This window comes from Mustela erminea, chromosome X (assembly GCF_009829155.1).
Source record: "Mustela erminea isolate mMusErm1 chromosome X, mMusErm1.Pri, whole genome shotgun sequence".
Lineage (NCBI taxonomy): Eukaryota > Metazoa > Chordata > Mammalia > Carnivora > Mustelidae > Mustela > Mustela erminea.
This window is the reverse complement of record NC_045635.1, coordinates 89,817,780-89,845,020: the sequence shown is the minus strand read 5'-3', so window position 1 is coordinate 89,845,020 and position 27,241 is coordinate 89,817,780. Positions and strand designations below refer to the sequence as shown.

Sequence of the window (27,241 nt, the reverse complement as noted above, 5' to 3'; positions counted from 1 at the left end):
TCATTTATCGGTTAATTGAGACAGTTTGGGAACTTGTGACTTGTAAGCGTGTGTGCACACACGACTCTAAGTCACGTGAAGGCTGAAGTTATTACTCAGAAATTACTTCTATTCTATAAATCATTCTTCTTCATTTCATCTAGAACCAAAAGGGCTGAGGTGGCCTTACTTGACTAGCGAGCTAATTTCATCGACCCTGTTCTGAACATGAATATTCTGCAGGGATTTGGGCTTATGATCTCTTCGAGTTCAGATTGCACATCTCCAGCACCAGATTCCAAATGCATTTTCTAAGGAAGGATGGGTTGATCAGCAGCCAATTTCCTGTGCCTTTGGACAGTAGTGTGGTTTCGTTCTCACACCTGGCTCTTTCCCTGTCATCACATTTTCTTCCCCAAGGAGCTTCAAACAATGTGACTCTGAGAGAAATGGATTTGGTAGACAAAAAATAAGCCAGGCCATACCCAATTTCGACGGAGAGAGGATAGGGAAAACTTAAAGATGTTTTCTTTATTCATTTTAGCATTTTTTTTACTGGCTGTGGTGATGGCTGTTGTTATCATTTTAAACATTTTTATTATGAAATTTTCTAAGCATAGAATATGCTTATTATTTTCTAAGCATAGAATATGAGGAAATGCCTTGTAGCCACCCCCGCCTTGTTTTGCTGGAGTATTTTAAAGCAAATGCAAAATACTGTATATCATTTCACCCCTAAATACTTCAGTTTATGCCTCAAAAATAAAAGGATGTTTTGTTGCATAATCACAGTGAATAAATAATTCCTTAATAACATTCCTCTAAGGCATGCCCCATATTTAAATTTTCTGAATTATATTTAAAAATGTGCTTTTACAGTTGACTTGTTTGACTCAGATAATTTATGAAGAGGAATTTAATACTGAGTTTTCAAAGGCCATGCATATTTCTAAAGAATAATTAAATACCACTGTTATACAATGGGAAAAAAAGAAGACTCCATCAGTACCATGCACTGCCTCCACTTGAATTTTTGACCCTTAAAATTCTACTGTCAGAATGTATGTTCTTTGTGAAAATACAGATCTCTGTACAGAAGTTTTCCTTCATTCGTGAAGCATTAGGAATTTCAGTGTCCAAGAAAACAAGTTTTAAAAGAAATATTAGAAAAATCAATCAGGGCCCCCTGGGTGGCTCAGTCAGTTATGCATCCGCCTTTGGCTCAGGCCATGATCCCAGAGTCCTGGGATAAAGACCCGCACCCAGCTCCCTTCTCAGCGGGGAGTCGGCTTCTCCCTCTCCCTCTGCCTGCTGCTCCCCTGCTCCTGCGCTCTTGCTCACTCTCTCTCTGACAAATAAATAAATAAAATCTTTTAAAAAAAAAAGAAGTCAGTTATTGGACAGGACAAAGACAGTCATAGTCTCAGGGATTCAGGTGTGGGGGCAGCAGGAACTATAGAGGGAGCTACTTAAAGACCAACATAAGGCTATTTATTTTTTTAAGATTTTATTTATTTCTTTATTTGAGAGAGAGAGAGAGAGAGAGAGAGCATGAGCACTGGGAGGTGCAGAGGGAGAAGCAGACTCCCCACTGAGCAGGGAACCAGACATGGAACTCCATCCCAGGACCCCGGGATCATGACCTGAGCCGATGGCAGATGCTTCACTGACTGAGCCACCCAGGCGCCCCAACATGGAGATATTTAATTGCTTAATCAAAACCACTGATTTCTCTGACCTCTTTCTGGATTGAGGCAACCTGAACCCTAAAGACTCAATGGTTTTATTTGCTATAGGAATACAAGGCCTACCAGATGACATCCATGAGTTCTGTTGACCCTAACCCTAATCCAGTGGGAGCTCCAGCTCTCAACTACTGCCTGGCATCCAAGAATTTTTCTCTTAGAGAGAGGACAAAAAAAAAAAAAGGCAAATGTAGGTGACTGAATTCAGTAGCATTCCTCAACAGCATGGCAGAGGAAAACTTAGGAAAGCCCCATCTGCTCCCTTGTACATTTCTGGTGGGAGTATAAATTGCCTTGGCGAGCAGAGATTGTTGACAATATGTATTAATAACTTAAAAAATGTGCCTTTGCTTTAAACTGTCAGTTGTACTTCTAGGAAACAAATATTCTTAAAAATAGGGAAATGGTAAGATTAAAAAAATACAGTGTGAAATCAACAGATGAAGTAAGTAGGTTTCACACTGAAAAAATAAGCAAGGATAGAGAGGATTTTTTTTTTAATCTGCAAATAAAACAATGTAAAAGTCATCTAGAACTTTGTATCCTACAGAAAATATACCTTATTCTCTTCTATTCATGGAACTTTGACCACTGATCATATACTTAGCCACAAAGAACAATATAACACAGATTTTTAAAAGTAGAGATTTTATAGTCCACCTTCTCTGATCAGAATCTTGTAAAATAAAAAAATAACAAAAATATAGACCCTTAAATCCGAAATCACTGGGAAATTAAGACACACACCCCTATGTAATTTTAGAATCAAAGAGGAAATCAAACCTGAAATTCTTTATTTTATAGAAAATAATGAAAAAACACACTTAATAAGATATCGACAGGATACAGTTAAAGCTCTACTCAGGAAAATGTATAAAGATTGAAAATAAATGAGTTAATTTTTCAACTTAGGAGAAACTTGAAAATAATTAAATAAATGAAAATGAAATAAATGAAAAGAAATCAGAAGAGAGGATTTCATTTTTAAAAAGCTGAAATTAATAGAATCAAATTGAAACTATCATACAAAGAATAATTAAAATCAAGAGCAGTTTCTTTGAAAATCCTGATTATGGGAAAAGAAAAAGGAAAACAAAACAAAAAACACAATACTGACAATGGAAAGGGGATATACTCATAAACAACAGTGTGCTGGTCATTTAATAATTCACTCTCAAAAAAAGCCACTATTTGTAGTGCTTGCTGATTTCCATGGTGCAAAGACTCCCACCATGGTGACTTTTAAGCAGCCAATCCAAATAAAAACTCTACCTAAATCATAACTTTTAAATATGCTAAAAAATACCAAAACATCATACTAGATGGGGAAAATGCTAAAGTCCTTCTCAGATCATGAATAAGGCAAGGATGCTGAAATTACCACTATCATTCGGCAGTGTTTTAATGTTTCAGCTGAGGCAAAAGAAAATGAGAAAATTAAATAACTGGTATAAATATTGGCTTAAAAGAGAAATAAGTACTTCAGATAAGCCTTAGAGACTCTAGGTTTGTTTGGTGTTTTTTTTGTTTTGCTTTTTGTTTTGTTTGTTTTTTGTTTTTTGTTTTTTTGTTAAGAGACTTAATTTGGTAAGATTGTTGTATATAAAAAAATACATAAAATCAAGAGCTTTTCTCCATATGCTGTTTTAAATGGAAATAGAAAAGCAACCCATTCACAACAGGAACAAAAGTCAATCAGAGAAAGACAATTATCTTATGATCTCTCTGATATGAGGAATTTGAGAGGCAAGGCGGTGGGGGCGGGGGTGAAGGGAGGGAGATAAACCATAAGAGACTCTTAATCTCAGGAAACAAACTTAGGGGTGCTGGTGGGAGTTGGGGGGATAGGAAATCGGGGTGATGGACATTGGGGAGGGTATGTGCTATGGGGAGTGCTGTGAATTGTGTAAGACTGATGATTCACAGACCTGTACCCCTGAAACAAATAATACATTATCTGTTAATTTTTTTTAAAAAGATCATAAAATGCCTAAGGATCAATTTAGTAAGAAAGCTATTATACCTATTTGAGGAAAACAATAAAATATTCAGAAGAAGTTCCCCAAAATAAAACTTACAAAAAATGCAGAGATATACCATGATTCTGATTGGGAAAATTTATCATCATTTCTTCCAAAACTTAATAACTGTAATACAGTGATAATCACAACCCAAATTGAGTATATTTTGTAGCTGGATAAAATTATTTTAAAGTTCATGCAGAGAATGAGAACAAAATATCCAAGAATAGCAAGAAAATTATGACAAAGAAGTAGTGGATATCACCAAATATTAAAAGTTACCATAAATCCACTATAATGAAAATAGAAGGTATTGGCATATGAACATCAAGTTAAACGAGTGGAACAGAGTAGAATCTAGAATAGGTCCAAGTACATATGGAAACCCAATATAAGGCAATGGTGGCAAATCCACTGAGTGGGATAAGGACTGTCATACGAATAAATGGTCTTGGTATAGTAGCTATTTATCTGGAGGAAAACAAAACTCAATATCCTACAATAAGCTGCAAAACCTTATATCCTAAAATAAACTCCAGATCTATTAAAGCCATGAAATACAAAAAAAAAAGAAAGTCACTAAAAATATGAGAAGAAATTTAGGGAGGGAAGACCTTCCTCCACAAGCCAGAAGAAAAAAAAAATACAAAAGCTATACAAGCAAATAAATGGCAAACAACAACAACAAAAAAAATCACAACACAGGTGACATAAAAGGTTTGTATCACTAATATAATGATACATTAGATAGATGATAGATGATAGATAGATAGATAGATAGATAGATAGATCAATAGATCTCTAGTCACCCTTCACCTAAGCAGCATACTCTCCCTGGGCATTTTCATTTTCATGGTTTTAAGTGTGACCTATATGCTGATCACACAAGCATAGACTGATTCCCCTTTAAATTCACAGTGCCCAGGGGCACCTGTGGGGCTCAGTCAGTTAAGCACCCAACCTTTGATTTAGGCTCAGGTCATGACCTCAGGGTCATGAGCTCAAGCCCCGCATCGGGCTCTGTGCTGTGTGTGGAGCCTGCTTAAGATTCTCCCTCTCCCTTTGCTCCTCCCCTCTCCCTGCCCCCCATTCATGCTCTTTCTCAAAAAAAAATATATAAAACAAGCAAACAAATAAATCAGTTCATAGTGTTCAGCTTCAAATGGGCTCCCAATGTTTCCTACTGATCCTATTATTTCTCTTAATAGCTCTCTCTTGATCCACGCAGTGGATTCGACTCTTACAGTCCTCCAAGTTCCATCCTCACCACCTCCTTTCTCACTTATAGTAAAAACACTGCAAATGATTTTACATTTTTCTTCACAAAGAAAAAAGAATTCACCCTAGAGAATTCCCTCCAATTCTCACAACAAACAAATAAACAAACATATCCGCCTCCTAAACCATCCTTCCCTCCTGTCTGTTACACAGAAGCGAGATCTCTCATCCCCTACTAGAAAGTTCGTTCCTCTGCCTGTGCTCTGCATCCCATCCTCTCCCGGTCCTTGCTTGATTCATCTTCGCCTCTCTTTGCTCCATTCAACCTCTCCCTGTCAAATGGCTCCTTCCCACTGGCAGTTAAAGATATTTATGTCCCTCCTTTCATTAAAACAAAAAAGATCATTCATTTACTTCTTCTGTAAATATTATACTCTCTTCCCTAGGTTCCATGGCCCTAATTCTGTTAGCTGTCCTTTGGTCACTCTAGCTCTTTTGCCTGTGCTTTAAGATGCCAGTATTCTGAGAGTTCTAATACACAAACTCTCTTATGGGATCTCACCCACTTCTAAGGCTTCGATACCATCTATATGATGTTTATCTTTTATTTTTTATTGTTTATCTTTTATTTTTTAATTTTTAAAATCTTTGTTTAGATACCATTTACATACCACAAAGTGCCCCCATTTTAAGGGGATGATTCAATGATTTGGGGGAATTTTACAGAATCATGTAATCACTACCCCAATCCAACTTTAGGATAATTCTGTCACCCCCAAAAGATTCCTTTTCACCTTGCTTATCCTTATTTCCATCCTAAACTCCTTCCCATATCCTTCTCCTTTAGATGTGATTCTTCTCTAATGTCCTTTAAATGAATGAATGGCACAGCTGGCCCCTCAGAAATCCTGGACATCATTCTTAACTCCCCTTTCTCATCCCCTATATCCAATGAAGGATCATTGGATCATAACATACATTTTACTTCTGTAATGTAAGTCAAATCTGTCCCTTTCTATCCTTTATTGTTACTTCACTTGTTCTGTCCTCTAAAATCTCCTCCTTAAATTACTCCCATCCATCCACCTAACTACCCATCCACCCAACAAACGTGCACCGAGCACCTACTATATATACACCAGGCACTGTGCTATGACAGCCACCTACCTGGTCCCTCCGTCTTCGAACTTGAATCTTCTCAATGTGGTCTTAACCCAGCAGCCAGGCAGCATAATCTCTTTAAAGACATGCTATTTCCATGCTTGAAATGGCTTCACACTAACTTTTAATTGGCTTTCCTCTGACCTTGGGATGAATTCCAAACTTCTTAACAGGAGCCTTAAGGTCTTTTGTGATCAGGTCTCTCCCTGCCTCTCTAAATCTCACGTGCCATCACATCCCTTGCATAAGTCACTTAGTTATCTGCATTTCCTCATCTGAAATAAGTGGGGATAATGACAGTGCCTATCTCAGAGGGAGCTGAGAGGATGAAATGAGATAATGTCTGTGAAGCACATAGCACAAGAGCACATACTATGCATCAGGGAATGGTGGCTACTGATGATATAGGGATTATCATGTTAGCATTCCTCAGCCTCCCGCTTCTCTGAACACTTTTTTTTTTAAGATTATTCATTTATTTATTTATTTGACAGAGAACACAAGTAGGCAGAGAGGCAGGCAGAGAGACAGGGGGAAGCAGGCTCCCCACTGAGCAGAGAGTCCAACACAGGGCTCAATCCCAGGACCCCAGGATCATGACCTGAGCCGAAGGCAGAGGCTCAACCCACTGAACCACCCAGGCGCCCCTCCTCTGAACTCTTAACAGCATGTGCAGTTGGTATCACACAATTTCACACCCGATAATGTCCTTGAAGACAAAGACAGTGACTTACGTACCTGCTCTAGTCCCCAGAGCACTTCAAACTAACTAAGCACTCAGTGGAGTTTAATAAATACCTTCTGATCAAGGTTCACAGAGGAAAAAGTGACGTAGGGCTTACTGACTCTCTATAAGGGTAGCTGCTATTTAAAAGACCTTAAATAATAAACACCAAAACGCAGGGCAGGTCATTTGCTTTCACCTACTGAGCTAACGACACATTACTGGGTTAGCAGCTGTACAGTGGGTTAGCATTAAACATGGACTTACTGGAGGTCAGTGGTTTTCTTCACATGGTTTGCTGCCAATAATCCTGTTTTTGACAGAAATGGAGTATGAAAGCATGAAGATGTTTAATTCTACTCCCTGGCGCGCAGACAATATACAATTTGCCTACTCATGTGTGAGATCAGATTTTTTTTCTTTTTTGCTTCTTAAATATAAATGTTCTCTCTGTGCTACCAATATAACATAGATCCCATTTCATTCGAAAGCCAATGGAATCCTCTTAAAATAGTTCATATTCCTTGGCTGATGGCTGGGTGGCAATCAGAATCCCAGAATAGACCCCAGGAAGCTAGAAAATTCGGAGCTCTTTGGATGCTAGAACACCCCACAAATTTGGCAAGAATTCCATTGTGTGTGCACTCGGCAGTAAACTGGCACACTGTGATTGTTTTCCCCTTCGTTTTCAAATACTTTCTGACTACCTCCCATTTGTGATCCTCTCCTGCCTTGTCCTCTCATCTTCTCTAATCGCCCTCGTGTCCTGTGACTGCCTCTCCACCTGACATGTTTCTAGGAAGACATCTTTGTGAGCTCCTCCACCCTCTGATCTGTGCCAGTGCGCAATTACCCGGATATAGAGTGGGCGTGGAGGAGCTAAAGGTGGAACTCTGGGGCTCTATAGGACATGGACTCCCATTGGTCCAATGCAATTTTGTAGCTAAAGCTTTACTGGTTTAGAAATTATTCCAAAGCCAGTGATTGTCTCGTGCCTTTGATGTTGCTAAGGAGAAGCTGGAAACCGGCATGGGATATAAAGGAGATGAGAGGAGAAACCTGCTCTGAACACAAGAGACAACACTTCCAGTTGGGGGAAACAAAAGGCAGTCTCCTCCAGCTGTGTCCAGGTTTCTCCTTCTTTATGTGGAAAATACCAAGGGTTTGTGAAGAACCCTCTGAGGGAAAAAATGACAACAACCACTAGAGGTCAAATAGGACCTCATGGCCCAGTTTAAACACCAATTCTCTCACTGGACATACGTTCTTCTTTCCACATATGCCCTCTTAACAATATCATCCCAAAACACACACACACACACACACACACACACACACACACACACACAGACATGAGACGAACACCAGGCTGCCATCTGCAAAACAGACAGATGCATATAGCAAGTGCAAAGGCATATAAGATCATGGGCATGCTCTATGAAAGTGTATCAGTCACCACAAAGAAAGGCACACCCAGGGCGCCTGGGTGGCTTAGTCAGTTAAGCATCTGTCTTCGGCTCAGGTCAGGATCCCAGGGTTCTGGGATCATGCCCCGCATCAGGCTCCTAGTTCAGCGGGAAGCCTGTTTTTCCCTCTGCCTCTGCCCTCCCCTGACTCATACTCTTACTCTCTCTCTCTCTCTCTCAAATAAATTAATAATTTTTTTAAAAGGCACACCCACATACTGCTCCAGATACACAGCAGGCCATTCCCACATGGACCCACACTCACATAGCACACCAAGACTGGTTATGCAGATAGACATCTATCCTTACCCTGACCTTAAGCACAATAATCAGCAATGTGCAAAAGGCGGTACATAGAGCCACTGACTGACGAATCTTGTCAGCTCTTTTGCTTCACTTTCAATACAGCATGTTGTTATAAGAGCGGGGACTCCAGAGTCTGGCTGGATGCCAACCCTCCCTCTGCCACTTATCTGTGACTTTCTGCAAATTAGTTACCTGCCCCGCGTCTCAGTTTGTCCAGCTGCAAACTGAGAATTGTAACGGTACTTCCCACACCAGGTAATTGTGAGGATTAAATGAGCTAATGCACACCAAGCCCTTGGCAGGAATGAGAGCTTCCAGAACTGCCTAAGAATGGGGTATACTTGGATGGGAGATACAATCTGAGAGGAGTAGTGGGCAGGGGTTGAGGTGTGGCACAAAGAGTTGATTCCCTGGCGTACGTGCACTTCTCAATAATTTCCACCAAAGGACAGGGGTCCATCATTAAAAATGACAATGGACCCACTCTTTTTTCTGAGGAAATCTGTGTATTTGCAGGTTTGGGGTATTGTACTTATGCGTTGGCTGTTTCAATGTGATAACACTGAGTCCGCTTTTGAGAGTACATCTTTGCTGTCTACCTCTTCTGTAACTATTAAGGGGAGCATGTGTGGTGTGGAGACTGCTTCCATCTGGCAACACGCTCATGCATGAGCCTTGAAGGAGGACCCCACCAAGCCACCTCGGGAAGGAAGTACATGTCCCACAGTAAACTGCCCGTGTGACTCGGAGCTGTGTTGGTAACCTATAGCTGCCCGCTCTATTTTCAGCCCTCACTTGGGTCTCACAGCACAAAAATAATCAGAGCAAGTACAAGTGCCTTGACAGTGGACACTCCCGCTTCCCTCTGCCAACTCCAGAGGCAATCCTCCCTCTGCTTCCCTGTGAAGGGCTGTGAGGACAGAGCTGCTCCGGACTCAAGAGATTCGTCCCTGAGAGGCTTGTCATGGACCAAACCTCCAAAGAGACCACTGATGCCTCTAGAGCTGTTTAATGAAGGGAGAAAAAAAATTTCTAACTTCTCTTATCCTTGGGTTTGTCATCTGTAAAACAAGAGTGCCACCAGTGGTACCACAGGGTTGTGGGATCAGGGACAAGAATGCCTCTAGTATGGAGCATTAGGATGCTTTCCCACTCCCAAACCCTGCTCACCCTTATCACACAGCTAGAATTCTCTAGACAGGTGGGGGCAGAAAGAGCATTTCTTTTTTTTTTTTTTTTAAGATTTTATTTATTACAGAAAGAGAGCATACACGAGTAGTGGGGAGGGGCAGAAGCAGAGGGAGAAGCAGGCTCCCCACTGGGCATGAAGCCCCAACTTGGAGCTCGATCCCAGGACCCTGAGATCCTGACCTAAGCAGAAGGCAGATGCCCAACCGACTGAGCCACCCAGGCACCCCCAGAAAGGGTATCTCAATGGCTATGTGCATATCTGTCATCATGGTGTTGGCTTTTTGTCTATGTTTTAGTTTGGTTTGGTTTTGAGGGGGTTACATTGAGGCAAGAAAGATTGGAGGTAGGTAGGGGTAGAACTGGAAACATTTAAAGGTACAGAGTGGGCTTGAAAGGACTTTCCCTTGAATTATTAGAATTCCACCAACTTTCCAAGGGAATGCTAGAAATGGGGAATCTGGGTTGGCTGGGCAAAGAGCGGAGCCAAGAGGGGATCCAAAATGAGGCAGGTGTTCTGGTCATTAGGTGAGTAACCTGGAATTGGCACACTTGAGAAACGGGAACTGGAGGAGGAAGCAGCAGATGGGAAATGGGGCTATAAAATGAGCTTCACTGCACCAAAGAAAATGCAAAAACAGAACGAGAGTGCGTGCCTCTATGAACTGTTTTGACTATGAAAACATGACTCCACCAGACAGCTTATATGTCCTACAGATGTGGGGCAGGAGGAGAGGAAAACCAATATTAATCTAACCCTTTTAGCCTTACAACCTGCCATGTGTCCATACTCTCCACGTCCTTGAATTTTTTATTCTGCTGGAATTTAGCAAGAATTGTCAAAAAGTATGGTTGAAAAAGAATGGAACGCTTTCGATGACTGAAAAATTATAAAGCACTGGCTTTCCTAGTATAAAAATAGGTTCTGCCCACACCTTGGATTCTGCAGTTGATTTAAGTTTTTCATCTATATTAAATGTCAATTACCATATACTTAATAGGATTCAACATAATACTCTGAATTAATCATTTCAGTGGTATAAATGAATGGACTGACTAGGTCACTATGCACTTATTTTTCATTGTTCATGGAAATCATTTTTCCATCTATAATTCCACATTGGTTTCAAAATAGCTATTTTATTCTCACCAGGTGCTAGTAGCCCAAATCTTCCTCGGGAGCTGTTAAGTAGGCTCCACTTGCTCTGTGATCTCTCACAAAAATCCAGAACGTTTTGGCTACTAAACCTTTTAAAAATCCCAAAGAACTCTCTTGCTTTAAAACCACGAGAAATCAAAGTATGTGTCCCCTCCCTAAAACTTTTTTTTTTCTTTTTGTCTTTGCTTAGAGGCAGTAACCGAGAGGGATCTGGGCAGGATAATAGGTGAGTTTACTTAAGTATCAAATTAAGGACTCCCTTCAATATTCTTGCAGAAGGGCAGGGGACTTTTTCCCCACTAGGTAAAACTTAATTTGGTAACTGAAAATGAGCAGCTTATGGAGCGCAAGACCCCTTTCTACTGGGCCACGTTTGCAGAGATGCGGGTGGGTCATTGAATAGGGTCATATGGCTGAGATCGCCGACATTTTTAGTGCTGCAATTCGCTACACCGCCCTTCCTGAGGAGCGTTCTAGTTCATGCACATTAAATCTGAAATTGATGAGCATTCGGGAATCACTGTCCTCCCCACCCTCAGAAATAAAGATAAATACCTCTAGAAGTCTGGAGGTCTGGGAGAGGAATCTCTGGCAAAGGAGTGGTGCCCAGAAATACCACTCAGTACTACAACAGCTGACAGCTACTCCAACTATTACTTCTACTCCTCTCACCACAACAGAATTACTACGACCGTTTATTGAGCCTTGACTATCCCAGGCACCTTGGCAAGGGCTTTGCATGTAGTACATTTCCCTTTAAGGTAGGATTAGTCTAGGTTCTACAGATGATGAAACCGAACACAGAGTAGTTACATGCCCAAGGTTACAACAGCGAGCAGGATCCCCATTCGTCCAGTTCCAAAGCTACCAGGGCGTGCTGCAGCCAAGAACCTACGTACCATTTCTGGAAGGACAGAATTGTAGAAACTGGGGCTTTGGAGCTAGGCAAGAGGGCCCTGGGTTGGAAAGGTGGCTGGAAGCCAAGTGATAAAGGGAAATGAGGCATGTGTTCTGTGAGTCAGAGTGGACGTGGTGACTCCTGCTAGCAGCTACCCGGTCACAGAATAAACGACTAGAGCTTACATGTGTGTTTGTGAGTCAGATTGTCCTGCACTTCAAGAGGTTGATAACCACCACTCTACTTCTCTTTTTCACCTTCATCATCAAACTCCTGGTGGTCTGCATTTCCTTACAACTTAACTTTCTCCTTGACCTCTCGGAGTCTATCTTCCAGCCTCACCTTTCCGCTTAGCCTTCTCTCTTAGAGGTCACTAATGGTGTCTTCCCGTATGATGTTGTCACTACTGCAGGGGCCTCTATCAAACCTTCCACACCTTGAAGGCTTCTCTTCCTTTGCTGTTTTGCCAATGCTCTTCCTCCCTTCTGTTGTTCATTTCTCTTTTGCTCTCCTCTGGTGTTCCCATACCTCACTCACACCCCTTACTCACTCCAAACCATCCTCACAATGGGCCAGGAACCACTGGGGATAGATAAGAAACATCAAGCAGTGTGTGCCTTGGCTTTGTCAAAGGAAGCACAGAGGGGTGGTCAGAGACCCAGGCTCTGGAGCTAAAGCACCTGGATTCAAACCCCCACTCGGTTACCTCCTAGCAGCATGACCTTGTTAAATCACTTCGATCCCCCTATATCTCAATGTTTTACCTGTAAAGCAGGAGTAATAATAGTGTTTACCTCATTGAGTTGTTGGAAGGATGAAATAAGTTTCCATATATAAAGCACTTACTTGGAACATAGGAAATCTTCATTAAATGTTATTTATTATAGTCTGTACAAAGGCAATTTCTAAAATGCTGATTATTTCCACAAATGAATTATTTACTTCTGATATTTAATTTTTTTTAAGATTTTCTTTATTTGAGAGAGAGACAGAGTGAGCATGAGCATGAGACTAGCAGAAGGGCAGAAGGAGAGGGAGAAACAGACTCCCCCTTGAGCAGGGAGCCTGATGTGAGGGCTCCATCCCAGGACCCCAGGATCATGACCTGAGCTGAAGGCAGATGCTAAGCCAACTGAGCCTCAGGTGACCCTTAAATTTTTTTTATAAGATTAAGTTATTTTGAAAAAGGGAGAGAACACAGGTGGGAGGGGCAGCGTGATAGGGAGAGAGAAACTCAAGCAGATTTCTTGCTGAATGTAGAGCCTGGCATGGGGCTCGATCTTATGACCCTGATATCACAACCTAAGCCAAAACCAGGAGTCAGATATATAACCAACTGAGCCACCCAACTGCCCCTCTGATATTTAAATTTTCAAAAGGTACACCATTCGTCAGTAATCTCATAAAAAGTTCCACACTCTCTACTTATCTCGGGAAGGTCAGCTTGTTGTTGAGCTGATCTGTCCTGGGCCTCCTTGTTCTCAACTTTCTCCATGGCTTTATGTGCCACTTAGGTTCTGATGAGTCCTAAGTCTTTCTCACTTCCCCAGACCTCTCTCCTGACCTCCAGATCCAGCCAGCCAGCTGCCTACTGAGCATTTCTTACCTATCCAGCTCACAGTGCGACAAACCTCTTGTGTCTAGGAAGACCTCCAATTGTATTTCCTGACTTACTTAAAAGGCCACACATCCATTCAGCAACCCAAGCCAGAAACCTGGGGATCAGCCTACTATTCTCTCACCTTTTCACCCATCACATCTAACTGATCACCAAGTAATCCTGATACAGGAGTGTTTTAAATGTATCCTCTCCTCCCTAACGCTACTACCACACTACCTTAGGTTGGGCCTCGGTCCCTCCCTGCATCAGTAAAAGCCACGTAACTGGTCTCTTTGCCATCACTTTTGATCTTTGACCCCTGTTCCACTGGGTGGGTGGGGGGGGTGGTGCTACAGCCAGAGCAATCCTGAATGCAGGTCTTATCTGGTTATTCCTTTGCTTTAAATCCTTCCATGGCTCCCCAGAGTCTTCAGGACCAGGTTCAAATACCTACACAAAGCCAACAAGACCCTTCATTATGTAGGCCCTAGCTACTTCTTCACCTCTTGCAATGAATGAGTCTCCCCTCTCACATTCTAGCTTCACCAAGATGTGCCTTACACAGCTCTGTGTTCTTGACCCTTCCGTGTGCTTCCATGGGGGGTCCCCTTCACCACCTAACCTCACTCTCATTGGCAAAATTCTACCCTTATTTCAAGATAACTCTTTTTTTAAAAAAATTTCCATTCTGCTGTCTTTCCTAAGTCCCTTGGACAGAGTGGGTGTTTCTTTCTCCACGCTAGCCTGTCATCTCGCACTTAGCTTCGTTGCAATAATTACCACTTCACATTGTATTTGACATTTTACCTGTCAGGTAAGTTCCCTCGAGTTGAGGACAGGGACTGTTTCCTATTTATCTCTACCCACCCAGTGTCCGCCCAGGGCACAGCATACCATTTTCGCCCATACGGCAGGCTCTTTTATACCTCTCTGCTCTCTGTCTCCGTGGAGCGAGTCATTTGTCTTTCCTCCCTAAACATTTGGCTAAAATGCATTTTATCTGTGAGATTTTCCCTGATTACTCTGACTTCCCTCTCCTCACTCCTTCATTTCATCATGTCCTCAGGGCTTAGAGAAGACTCTTCCAACAAACAGATTTGTGCTTTAATGCTTTCCGATTCAATTCTTGCTCCTAGCTCGACCACTCTAAAAGGTTTAGGAAGCATCTGCTGAAATCATCCACAGAAGTGTGGTTTTAAAAATTAATTTCCGTTCAAACACCTATTTTTTTTTAATGCTTGGAGAAGCAGTCAGGCTTCTTGCCTTTCCCAAACCAAATACCCTGTCAGCGCGCGATATGGGCAGAAAGGACAGAGAACACCGAGTCATCTACAGTGAGACTTCTGAAAGCAAATGAGGCGAAGACTGAACTAAGGGAAGCCACCCAGCTCCTTAAAAGGCTTCAGAAGGACCAGAAAGAAATTAATCTGCCCATGGGACTTCTAGAATGGACTGCTGAAAACAGATGCCACACAAAATATCCAAGAAGATGCTTTCGTCAGCTTGGTGCCCTGAAACTTACCCAGGAGACTAAAGAAGTAAAAATGGAAAGGCTACACTCCCTACACTGCGCGCTGCTTCCTAAATACTCCTCTTTTTTACTAGAAACTGTATTTTCCCCGAGCTAGACTCAAAAGTTCTTGGAGGCCAGTAACAGCATATGTTTCTTTTATAGTTCCCAAGTTGCCCACCCCACTAAGTATGTAGTGTTGGCTCAAGAAATGCTTTGTTGTCCACTCACCCATCCCCAAGTACTTAACTATTTTTCTTCCCCTCAATATTTTCAGGAATGCTTGTTATTCACAAAAGAGCACAGTCTTGGAAGCCAAGAGGAAATATTCATCTGTTGGTATACATTTTCCCTTGGCTATGCATTAAACAGAGATTTCCTTTGGAAATGTAAACAAAGGATGCCCGATGAGAAAGGACAAAGAACTATATATAGAGATCAAGTGGCCAGAGTCGGGGGCGGGGGGGGGGGGGTCAAAGCATGGCCCTCCCTTAACCAATTTAAAGGAGTCTTCCTTCTGCTCCTGCCTCCTTCCCATGCTCTCTAGCCCCAACCAAAAAATAGTTTCCAACTGCCTATCCCCTGAATTCTGGAAGCTGAGCAGCAACTGGAACAGGCTGATTTACTAAGGAATTCAGCTAAAAAATCTGTGGTGATCCTAATCTCTGTTTCTGTAATAATAGGAAGACTGCAGCTTTGTTTACTTTCTGGGGAGAATAGAGAACAAGAAGAAAGAACCAGGAGAGAGGCAGTATTTACAGCCCCTTTATGAAAAGTCAATCTAAGACAAAAACATTTGCAGACAATAAGGAAGGGGAACAGGTTTGGCAGGAAAATAGCCTATTCCAGTTTTCTCAGAAGTGCCTTAGCTGGTCTCCTCCACCCCCGCCCAACGTGAAAGGCCTGGTTCACACTGTGAATAGAGTCTTTCCCTATAGACAAAGCTGGATTCGGTAGAACGCCAAACACACAAACACGCGCCCGCGCGCACACACACATTCACATCACCCTTTAGTGTCTGGTTCTCATGACAGCCTGTCTCCTACTATTTATTTCATTGTGTAAAGTATTTAGAAGCATTTATGAAGTCTCAATTCACTTCTTTAACTGCATTTTTAATCCCGGGGCTTGTTCCAAAGCCTTCTGGACACACAGGCTCTGTGCTGAATGAGTATAATAAGTACCCTGGACTCACCCTATTATTATGGGGAAGTTTAGGGCACATCCCTAACCTTTCAGAAGGGATGATGTCATAGAACACAGCCATGCTCTTCCATAAACCATGTTGTGGGCTTCCTGTCAAAGACAGAATCCTAAACTGGAGGGCCTATGGAGTTAACTCCCCAAATACTCTCACCCTTGACGTGTAACATCGGATCTCGTGGTTCTTTGGCAACCATCGGTTACCAATTTTATGCCATTGTCTCTATTGCCCGCACGTGTATATTCGTAGTGGGGTGGATTTGTGCAGCATATAAGCCATCCAAAGGCAGATATCGTGCCCGCCCGTGCTATTTTCTTTGTACCTGGTACAAAGCCGTGCGTAAGCAAGTACTGGCAAAAGGTGACCTTTTGTGTGGCAGAGCAGACAGCGGCCTATGCAATGGATTTAACAAGCATCTCTAAGGGAGCCTCTTAAGCCCCTCCTTGGCTGGTTCATCGCAGGACTGCTCTTCCCTCCCATTTGGTTTGTACCTGGCAGCACTGCTGTCATCTCCTGCAAGGCTCAAGCCAGAGGACCGAGACATCCCCTGTTACCTAGAGGGCCAGAATGAGTGCTCCTCTATTAACACAAGGATGCACTGTTTTATGAGACTAGCTCCTCCTTGCTGCTTGAAAAGAGTGGGGCCCTGAATACAAAGATCTGGTGGGTGCAGTGGGCAGGGAAGGGCTCTATCTGGGTGAGGCTGGTCAGAGTGATCAACTTCCAGGGGGCAGGGGGGTGATAATATGTCAGAGAGGTCTCAGGGCAAATAAGCAATGAAAACAAACTGCTTACTTTGCTAATTTGACTACGACTTACACTATACTTAATAGTCTTTTTGATGAGAATGAGGAAGGTGATAATTATAATTTCTAACAATGTTTTATTCACTATTAGCTGTTACCCCACCCTCAGCCATGAGAATTCTAAGCCAAGGGATCCCTTATCTTGTCTCCAGCTTACAATACTTCCTTGTCTCTCCACCAGTGTGGGTTTCTTATACTGTAATCTGACAGCATAATCAGAAGCTTTGATAGAGTGGAACAGAGAGGGAGTCTGAGTAGCTAAAAAGCACTCTAAAATGCTTTCTGTTTTGTTTCTCCCCGCGCAGTAAAGGATAAAATCAAAGACCAAAGAAGAGAATAAAAAATGTAGCTCACAGAATCATGACCCGTGAAATTTGGATCACACACAGAAGGTCAGGGAGTCAGTTGAATCCCTTATTTTCACAGGTAAGGACCCTGAAGCCGAGTTGCTGGGTGACTTACTCAAATTCATATCACTGGTTAATGGCAGTGTCAAGACTGGAACCGTATTTTGTAACTTACATATCACTGGTTAATGGCAGTGTCAAGACTGGAACCGTATTTTGTAACTTACATTCCAGGCTTCTTTCTTTCCATTCCTTGGGCTTCTTCCTAACTGTCCTGCTACATATCCACAATCTCGCCCCTGGTTTAACAGTGTCCTCTACCCCCTCCATATAGCACCACTCTCCTCCACAAACGGAGTGCCCAGCAGCGATTAAATTGTTATGGTGCGCTCATCATCCAAGTACACCCTCCTTTAAGAAATGCAAGACCTGGGTATTGCACTGAGGAAGGCACGTGCTCTGATAGGCACTGGGTATTATACTTAACTAATGAATCATTGAACACTGCATCAAGGACTAATTATTTACTATACAGTGGCTAACTGAGCAGAATTTTAAAAAATTAAAATTAATTAATTAATTTTTAAAAAAGAAATGCAAGACTTGAAGACCTCCAGTTAGGAGTGCTTACTTGTATAAGATAATTCTTTTCCTTACTAGAAGATTCTCACACTCCCTTAAGTAGAAATCCCTAGGTAGGATTTACCTTGAACCACCACATTTATCCATCATACAAGGAAGCTTAGAACTAAACCATGAGGTTGTAAATAGAATTAGAAATCTTTTCATCCAGGGGCGCCTGGGTGGCTCAGTGGGTTAAGCCGCTGCCTTCAGCTCGGGTCATGATCTCAGGGTCCTGGGATCGAGTCCCGCATCGGGCTCTCTGCTCAGCAGGGAGCCTGCTTCCTCCTCTCTCTCTGCCTGCCTCTCTGCCTACTTGTGATCTCTCTCTGTCAAATAAATAAATAAAATCTTAAAAAAAAAAAAAAAAGAAAGAAATCTTTTCATCCAATCACTGCCCAGGAAGAATGCTGTAACATTTTATCCGACCTGCTTTAGACTTGAAGCCTTACGGTTACCTCTTTAACAAAACCAACACAAAACCAAATGCTATAGCTGAGATCCCATGCTCTTGAGAAAGAGAGAGAAATAACACCTTTCTTTCATTACATCCACTGAACTGATGAAAAGACTGACTCCTCTTGTAAGCTCTGCTCTTTGATGTCGCCCTGACGTAGGTAACAGGTTTCGAAAACCTTAGACTGGTATGACACTTTACAATTCACAGACAACTTGAACAGAGAGAGCATTTGTTGATGACAAGAGCAAGTGGGATGTTGATGAGTGAGGACCAAGTAAGGTCCCATTCCTAAGGGAATGAGACTTCCCAGAACTATCATTGAGCCCTTCACTCCAAATGGCTGAGCTACACTCTTGACAAAACTCAAGTATACCCCAAGGATCACCTGATCCGGTCCACTGAAAGAATCACAAAAGTTTCCATTACATACCTCAACTTGCTGGCAGATCTGTATTAGTTTGGCCATTTGATTTTCTAGTTCACTGTTGCGCTTAACCAGGTTGGTGAGGTTCATCTCCAGAGTTTGCTGCCATCGATGAGAGTAGGAAGCCAGAGGGAAACAGGGAAGAGGGGAAAAAATAGGAAACGTTCAGTGAGCTTGAGAACCAATATTAATGTGGAGATCATTCAGTCGGTCGACAAAGAGTCAACCGACTCATTTCAAAGAGACACTGAGCACTTGCTGTGGGCCAAGCACTCTCCTAGGTGCTAATTCATAACACTGTGCATTTGCTCCAGGCTCTCGTTATTGCAGGAAAGATAACATTGATGACTTCGTGGATGTAGGAATTTAATGATATTAAGACAACTTTATGTTTTTTACAAGATTTTTAACTTTTTTAAGTATTTCATAGTATTTCATTTTGCCTTCACAGTAACCCAGGGACATAAGGAGAAGAGATATTATCCTCTCTTTTACAGATGAGGAGACTAAGAGAACTCTGTTGAACAAACAGTACTTGCAAACACTATGCTAGGCAATTTCATCTAATAACAATAACAGTCCATGAGGTAGGATACGTCAGCATTGAGGACTGAGCTTCAGAATGGGGGCAAAGTGTTCTTTGCTGTCCTGTAATTAGTAGATGACAAAGCTGGGACTAGAACTCAGTTCTCTAGCCTTGGTCACGACTTTGTCCCAGTATTCATGACTTTTTTCTTATTTTTTTTTCTTGGAAACATTTGAGATTTATCAGTAGGTTCCTTCAGGAAAAAAAAAAAGATGGTATTTTAACAGTGAGATTCATCAAAATCGAACATTGTATCTCACAGCTTCCCTCCTTTGGCCCTAAGGAATAGCCCCTGGAGATGACAGACTTCAAAACTTGATGCCTGGTGTATCAAGGTAGGACACCCATTGCTTAGGATTGCTTACTGGGACATAGATCCTTTCACTATATTCCAAGCACTTTGCAAATCTCTTTCAAATAACAGAAGTACAACAGTACTCAGAACTCTTAGTGTATTTTCCGTTGAGCAAGCTACTCCCTCCCATTCCTTATGTCGAAAAAAAAACAACAACAACAGAATGTTAGTCACTCTAGGTTGATAATGGGCTTTTATATTCCTTCCCATTCCCAAGTCTTCGGCTCTGGTGGCTGCTTCTCCTCTAGAACCAGTCCCCAAATCCACTTCTCTCTTACTCACCACCCCAACACCCCCACAAAGTCTGTTCCAAATGTAATACCCCATCTTCTTGGCCCTTATTCTGCGAACATTCCGTCCCTCAGTTGTGTACACTGCTTTGTTGCTGTCTCCGTAGCGCAAAGTCCATGTTTTTTGATAGGACGGAATGGGGCGAGGGGGCAAAGGGAAGTGGGGGAACAGGGAGAGGACTCGTGTACTTGGCCCCTTTCTTGTCCACTAAGTAGCTGTGTGTGGCTCCTCAGTATTCTTGGCACTGGCCCATGAGTCCATCCCAGACAATGTATTCCCACAGACATATGTATTTCTAAGATGGGCGGTCTGATCTCCCTTGTTCTCAAACTGGATTATGAGAACCAGCTTAATCTTTGCTTCCCTTCTTGCCAGATCTCCCTTGGTCTCTTTGGCTTTATTCCCATGGAAGTGATTTTTCCCCATTTATTCCACTGTTCTTGGCTTGGGCACAGGGTCTCCCCTGGCTTCTTTAACTCCCCAACCATCTCCAACCGTGGCCTTCTCCTTAGCAAGGTTAAGCCAAGTGAAGAAGGGAGAAAGAAGGGCAGCGATTGTTGATTTGGACACGCTCTCTAAGCTAAGGAGATGTCATGAGATTAAAAAAAAGAAATGGCAGAAGTTCAGAGATTGAATACAACAAAAGGTAATGAGCACCTGCTCTGGTGAGGGGGCAGGGAATTCCAAGAGTAAGAGGAGGGGAAGCAAAGGTGGGTCTTGAAGGACAAGGGGGGTTTTAACAAACAGAGATAGAGGAGGACGGAATGTTCTATGCACAAGGAATAACCTGAGTGAAAGAGAATAAAGTATAAAGACGGGCTCAGGGAAGAGAAGTTGAATTTGGCTAGAACAGAGGGTACAAGCGAGAGGGGGGCAAGGCTGGAAATGCAGCTGGAGGTCCTGTTTTGAAGGTCTCAAACGCCTAGGTAGGGAGTTTATACCTATTTTTATTTTCTAGCAGTGGGGACTTGCCAAAGCCTTTGGAGCAAGACAATGGCATAATCTGGGCCACATTTATGAACTCAACCTACCAGCAATAATGTGGGGCAGACTGAAACAGGAGAGCCTAGGGGCAGGGACACTGGCTAAGAGGAAGCTGTCATGTTCAAGGCAGTTGGTACTGCAGGTCTGGGCCAAGCTGAGAGGATGATCGAGAGAAACACGTTTCAAGAAAGGACTTATCACTGTCCACTACGCAGAGGACAAGAAATAGGAGGACTAAGTAAAAGCAGTTGGATTTGGTAATTACAAGTCACCAGTGACCCCTGAAAAAAGGCGTTTCAGTGGGGTTTGGAAGCAAATGCGAAAAGGAACAGAGGCAGGGAGTCCCTCAGTAGTGATGACGTGGAGGTGGCAAGTGTGGACTTCTCTTCAAAAATCTGGCTGGGGGGGGGCACCTGGGTGGCTCAGTGGGTTAAAGCCTCTGCCTTCAGCTCAGGTCATGGTCTTGGGGTCCTGGGATCGGGCCCCACGTTGGGCTCTCTGCTCGGCGGGGAGCCTGCTTCCCCTTCTCTCTCTGCCTGCCTCTCTGCCTACTTGTGATCTCTCTTTGTCAAAATAGATAAATAATTTTTTTTTTAAAATCTGGCTGGGGCTGGGTGGGGTGTAAAGACAGATCTACATAGTTCAATGAAACGATCCAGCTTAGGATAGACAATGGGCATTGACAATGGGCCCCATGAGTTTAAGACTTCTACTAGCACAAAGGTCCAGATTCCCAGATCAGTGGAAACCCCATGTCTCACCATTGACGATATGGACAGAGAAGGTAGAGGTGATGTAGGCTGATAAACTCTGAGTAGACACAGCATTAGAAATCTGCATTTCAAACTGTAATGCATTTCCATTCAAGCACAGGATTCCATGGGGAAAATGTTTTCTAACAAGTCCATGCAACCTGTTGCAACACTTGTCGTGAAACTAATAGCCTATACATAATTCATAGCGCTGAGCAGGACTAAAGGTCCCTGCTGTGTGTTCCTCATTTATGGCCCAGCACCAAAACTCGCAGCTTCTGTAAAGCCACCGAAAATGAAAATTAGGGCTGAACCCATAATTTGGGGTCTGGTTTGACTATGGACCTTGGGGTTACCGTCACAATATGGTAAATGCTTCTTTTGCTCGGGCCCCCTAGCAATTTGCAGAAAGCCAGCCCATTTTAACACGGCAGAACGAGAACTGACAAGATGACTCTAATTTCAACCTTACTTCATTAATATGAAAATGCTTGGAAAAATAAATCTCTGGCTAATGAAAACACCATCTGTTGATGGCTTTTTGCCACTGTTTTCTTACATTATGAGACATAATTTGAGGAAAACCCCGAACATTTACTTACTCACTTCCTCTTCATTTGCAAGGAATGAAAGCCTCCTCTCAAACTGGAATTGATTCTCGATAATGAACATATGCAAAGGGAAGCGGAGAATTGCTGCAATTAAGCATTCCGTTTCCTCACTCTTCCTTATCATGCCTGGCACTGGCGAATCATTTAGAACTAGAAATTCGGGGCCACTCTAGGCTCGAACGATTGCATTGATTTGGCCAAGTAATTCTCTTGCCCGTGCTCTGGCTAAGTAGACCAAGAGAATACATGTACGTATGTGTCTGTGTGTCAGTGTGTGTGTGTGTGTGTGTGTGTGTACACAGTCTGCTTATGGAAAATTAAACGCATCTTTTTGTTGTTGTGTTGCTGTGGTTTGGTTCTGAAACACGGGTTTGTTTTGTTCTTCTCTTGCATCGTCCAGTGAATCCCTGGGCCAGGCTCCCTCTGTCCAAGCCTCATTAGCGTAGCTTTCTCAGAACAGCTGAAAACAGGACAAAGAGACAGCCAGAGTGGCAGGGGAGATTGGAATAGAGATATGTGCCCGGAGGAAACAGGGAGGAGGGGGATAGGGGTGGGGGTGGGGGAACTGGAGGTTGGCAGGGAAGCAGGATGAAGCTCCCATTTCCTGCCTCAGGAGGTTACCTCTGGGTCCTTCTGTGCTTCCCCTGTGTGAGGGTCAGAGAAGCCATTTGCACCGCGACACTGAGACCCTAGTCACCTCCAGATGACAATACCGTTACAGCTTCCATGGAATTGTACACGGGTCTTAGCAATGTAACCAAGGTTTTAAAAGGCCCAAGAGAGCTAAACTGATGGTCCACACCCATTCCGGTTTTTCATCCGAGTTCCACTGCAGTTGTATCAGGTAGACTTGGCCTGTTTGGGCTCAGTTCTACCCTTCACAAAAAGGAGAATGCTGGCCATTTCTGAGATACCAGGCATGGCCTAGTCTTCCAGACAGCATCCCATAAAAAGAAATGGCTTCTTTAACCCTCTTAAATAATTGCTGGCATGTTTGTTTTTTTAAGATTTTTTAATTTATTCATCAGAGAGAGAGAGAGAGAGAGCAAGAGCACAAATAAGGGGGAGGGGCAGAGGGAGAAGCAGATTCCCCGCTGAGCAGGGAGCCCAATGCAGGGGTCAATCCCCAGACCCCGGGGACTGTGACCTGAACAAAAGGCAGAGGTTTTGCCAACTGAGCCACCCAGGCGCCCCAATTGCTGGTTTTTATTATTTTTTTCCATGTCTCTAGACACAGGTGGTTTCAGATAACTTTCTCATTGGCTCCCTCAAGAAACCAAGCTATCTGTCAAAACACTGTCTCGTCATTAAAGCTAGAGGTTCCCCTGACGGCACACGCTCTCGACCACTATTGCCACCTTTCATGCTCCATGAAGGCACGTGTATTCACACATAGGTGAGCACACTGACACACCCCTACCTGACACCACTCGTCTTGAAGCCTAAAAAGGGGTGACATCTGCCTGTACTATTTAAACCTGTCAAAGTGCTACCAAATGCATGCAAACTCTTTTGCTCTCTAAAAAGCACTAGAGAGCAGTATTTAAATCTACACAAGTTCCCAATTGTTTTGATGTGGGAATTGACCTTTGGGGGATTCAGGAAGAGAAGGGAAGGGAAGAAAGGCCAATATACCCCAAACCTTGAGCCTTCCCAACTCACAGAAGACAGCTTCATCTTTAAAAATGATCTGAGCCAGTGACCCCATTACTATTTCTCGACATGCTCTTTTTTTCTGACATGCTGTCTGCTCACTGATGTTCCTAGCTCTTCCAAAAGCCAGTAACCAAAAATCTTAGCACACTTTTGGGGTCACATTCTGCTTTCCTTTTTTAACTGCTTCTCTTAAAATACTTACTTTGCTTTTGCTTCAGTCTGTCACTTTATGTATCAATTACATATGGCCTTTCAACAGCAGAACACACCATCTGGTCTAACAACTGAAGCCCACACCCTTCTGCCAGAATGTGTTCCTTCCCCAAACATTTATTTGCTGTTGTATAGACACGGGCTATGTCCCAAAATGAGATACAGGTGATATACTGGATCCACAAGGTCTACGCTACTTGAAGTTCATTAGAGAATAGCCAGACTGGTCCTCAAGCCAGGTGAGCCAGGTGGCCATCTCTCTTCTTTCCAGAATGTTCTGACACCATTCCACAAACACCCATGCCTCCCCTAGTGCCCTTATCAGGAATGCTACACAAACCATCCTGTGTTTTTTTGTGTGTTTTTGTTTTCCCCTCTCCTCAGGGGCATTGCATGGTTAAATCTCTAGCTTAAATGTGTAAAATTTTTATTTGGACCTTCTAAAAAAAAACCTGTATTAAAAACCTAAATCCAGGGACACCTGGGTGGCTCAGTTAGTTAAGCGGCTGCCTTTGGCTCAGGTCATGATCCCAGCGTCCTGGGATCGAGTCCCACATCGGGCTCCTTGCTCAGCAGGGAGCCTGCTTCTCCCTCTGCCTCTGCCTGCCATTCTGTCTGCCTGTGCTCGCTCTCTTCCCCCCTCTCTCTCTGATAAATAAATAAAATTTAAAAAAAAAAACCTAAATCCAGTTGTATTATTTGGGTAACAGAATAGTGAGCCAAAGCCGACTCTCCTTTTCTGGAGTCCTCAATGTTGTATTTTACTTGAGCTATTCCTCTTCAGTTCCCACCTCTTGCACACACCCTTTCCTTCTTCCTTCACACACTCTTCCTTCGTGTCTCCATTCTAGACCCTGACTGTGCCACAAGGCTCAATCCTGGGCCCTCACTCAGCTCACCACTGAATGACTCTGCCTCCACGCTAAAGGCACTCAGTCTACATCTCTAGCCCTGATCTTTCAACCACCACAAAGGCCTGAGTTTCAACTCCTTCTAGAACATTTGCCCTTGCAGTTCTGAGTGTACCATGTTTTCCCTCCTCCAGATATTTGAGCAAACTATTTTCTTTCTGCTAGAGCACTTCCTGCCCCTTACTCCATCCCTGTTCCCCAACTGGGCATCCAAAAACCCTCCCAAAGCCTCTTCTGACGGATGTCCCTCCCATGCAGATTTCTCTCAATCCCTTGTGCTTCCATTGTCATAGAACTCACCATAGTGTCTTGTAACTGTGTCCTTGACTATCATTCTCCCCACACTGAGCTGAAAACTCCACCAGGGTTGGGACTGAGCTCTTTTATCAATACAACCCCAACATCCCTTCTGGTACTTGGCATCTAATAGGTGTTCAGTAAATGTTTGATGAATGAATGAATGCTGAATGACCCATGATTATAACAAACTCAAGGCTAAAGTCAAATCATCCCACCCAAACTGTTAGCCCCTTCCAAATTTCTCTACTTCTATCCCCAGTACCACTACTCTTCAAGTCATCTCCTATTCCAAAATCATTTTTTAACTCTTTCTCTCCAACATCTGTAACCATAGAGTCAGCCATTCACCAAGTCCCGTCCATCGTTCTTCACAGTCTCCAGTTTGACCCTTCTCTCTAACAAACTCATTCATGATTCCCTGCTTTGAGCTCCATGACTCCCTTTAACTGAGTCCCTTTGCACTTCCTACCGTCCTGCACACACCTCTGTCATGGCACTTACCATACTGCTTTGGAATGTTTGATATACTTATCTGTCTCTCTTACCAAGTTCAAAACTCTGCAGGGCAGTGACTGTGCCTGATTTCCTGTGTCCCCAGCTCCTACCGCTATGACTTGACCAGTGTTCAGTAAACAAAGTGAGTGCTCATGAATTGTTTGTTAAATGAATGAATGAATCCTTGGCCTTGATCCCTGTTGCTACAGTTTAAGCTACTATCTGTCCTGTCTTCAGGGGAGATAAAGAACAAGACATTACCTCATTACATCAACCATTCGAGAACTTGCGTGTCATTATCACATTGCCCCCCTTTCAACTTTGCTTCTTTGGGCTTAGTAATTCTTCTTTCCTTCATCTTTCCTCACCTATATTATACTTCTGGAATATGTTCCTTTTCCCAATAAGAATTGACAGGATTTTCATCCACCTAGGAAGCAATCTCTAAGTCAACATTTTGTAAATTGTGCTCGGACTGACAACTATTAGCTCCTTGCAGATGGTGGTGAGAAGAAGACTTGGAACAAGAGAAATGACAAAAACAGAGAGATGGCAGCACAGATAATAGGAGTATCCACTTGCTAAGCCTGCTTTCAAACCAATTTTTTTAAAAAAATAGAAAACATCTTCTGACACATTAATACTATGTGAGAACACAGCCAGAGACTCCACATAATTATTCAACGGAAAAAAAAAAAAACAAACCAGGAGTTCAGATAAGTCTTAGCACACAGTTCGAGCAGAGATGGAATAAAAAGCATTTTCCCTCCCACCCCCACAAAATGAGTAGAGATTTGATACATATTAAAGTAGTGGGGAGCACATTGTAGAAAGACCACAGAGAAGCCAGATCCAGAAGCAAGACTGATCCTATGATCATGAGCTGAAGGCTAGTTTAGCTAGTTTAGAAACTCCATGCCAGGTATTAATTACCCTCAACCCCATACTTATGTGTCCACCACCATATCATAGAGAGTGCCAATCTGGACCCAAACACTTCGTTTATATGATATTTTGCTACTGTGGTTCAATACCTAAGCGGGTGAAATGGAGAAGTAACTTTTTCTGCTCCCTCACCTATAGTAACCCAGCCTGGCTTCACTGAAGCTTCTCATCATGAGAATTTATGACGTGGCTCATTTATTAGGGAGATCTTAGTCTCAGGATAGATTATACTGAGGCCATGACCCTTCTTAGGAAGACCATGCTCACGGCCTTATGCTCATGGCATCCTCATACCCAACCTCTCT

General features: G+C 42.9%; 1 protein-coding gene across 5 annotated transcripts in view; it reads right to left on the bottom strand.

Annotated features, from left to right (window-relative positions):
* The window catches only part of MID2 (midline 2), a 93,773-nt gene that overhangs the window by 47,563 nt on the left and 18,969 nt on the right, over positions 1-27,241 (bottom strand). For all 5 annotated transcript variants that reach the window (XM_032329797.1, XM_032329799.1, XM_032329796.1 and 2 more), the window contains exon 3: positions 18,844-18,939. In XM_032329797.1, the coding sequence (XP_032185688.1) occupies positions 18,844-18,939 (96 nt within the window). The remainder of the gene's footprint in view (positions 1-18,843; positions 18,940-27,241) is intronic.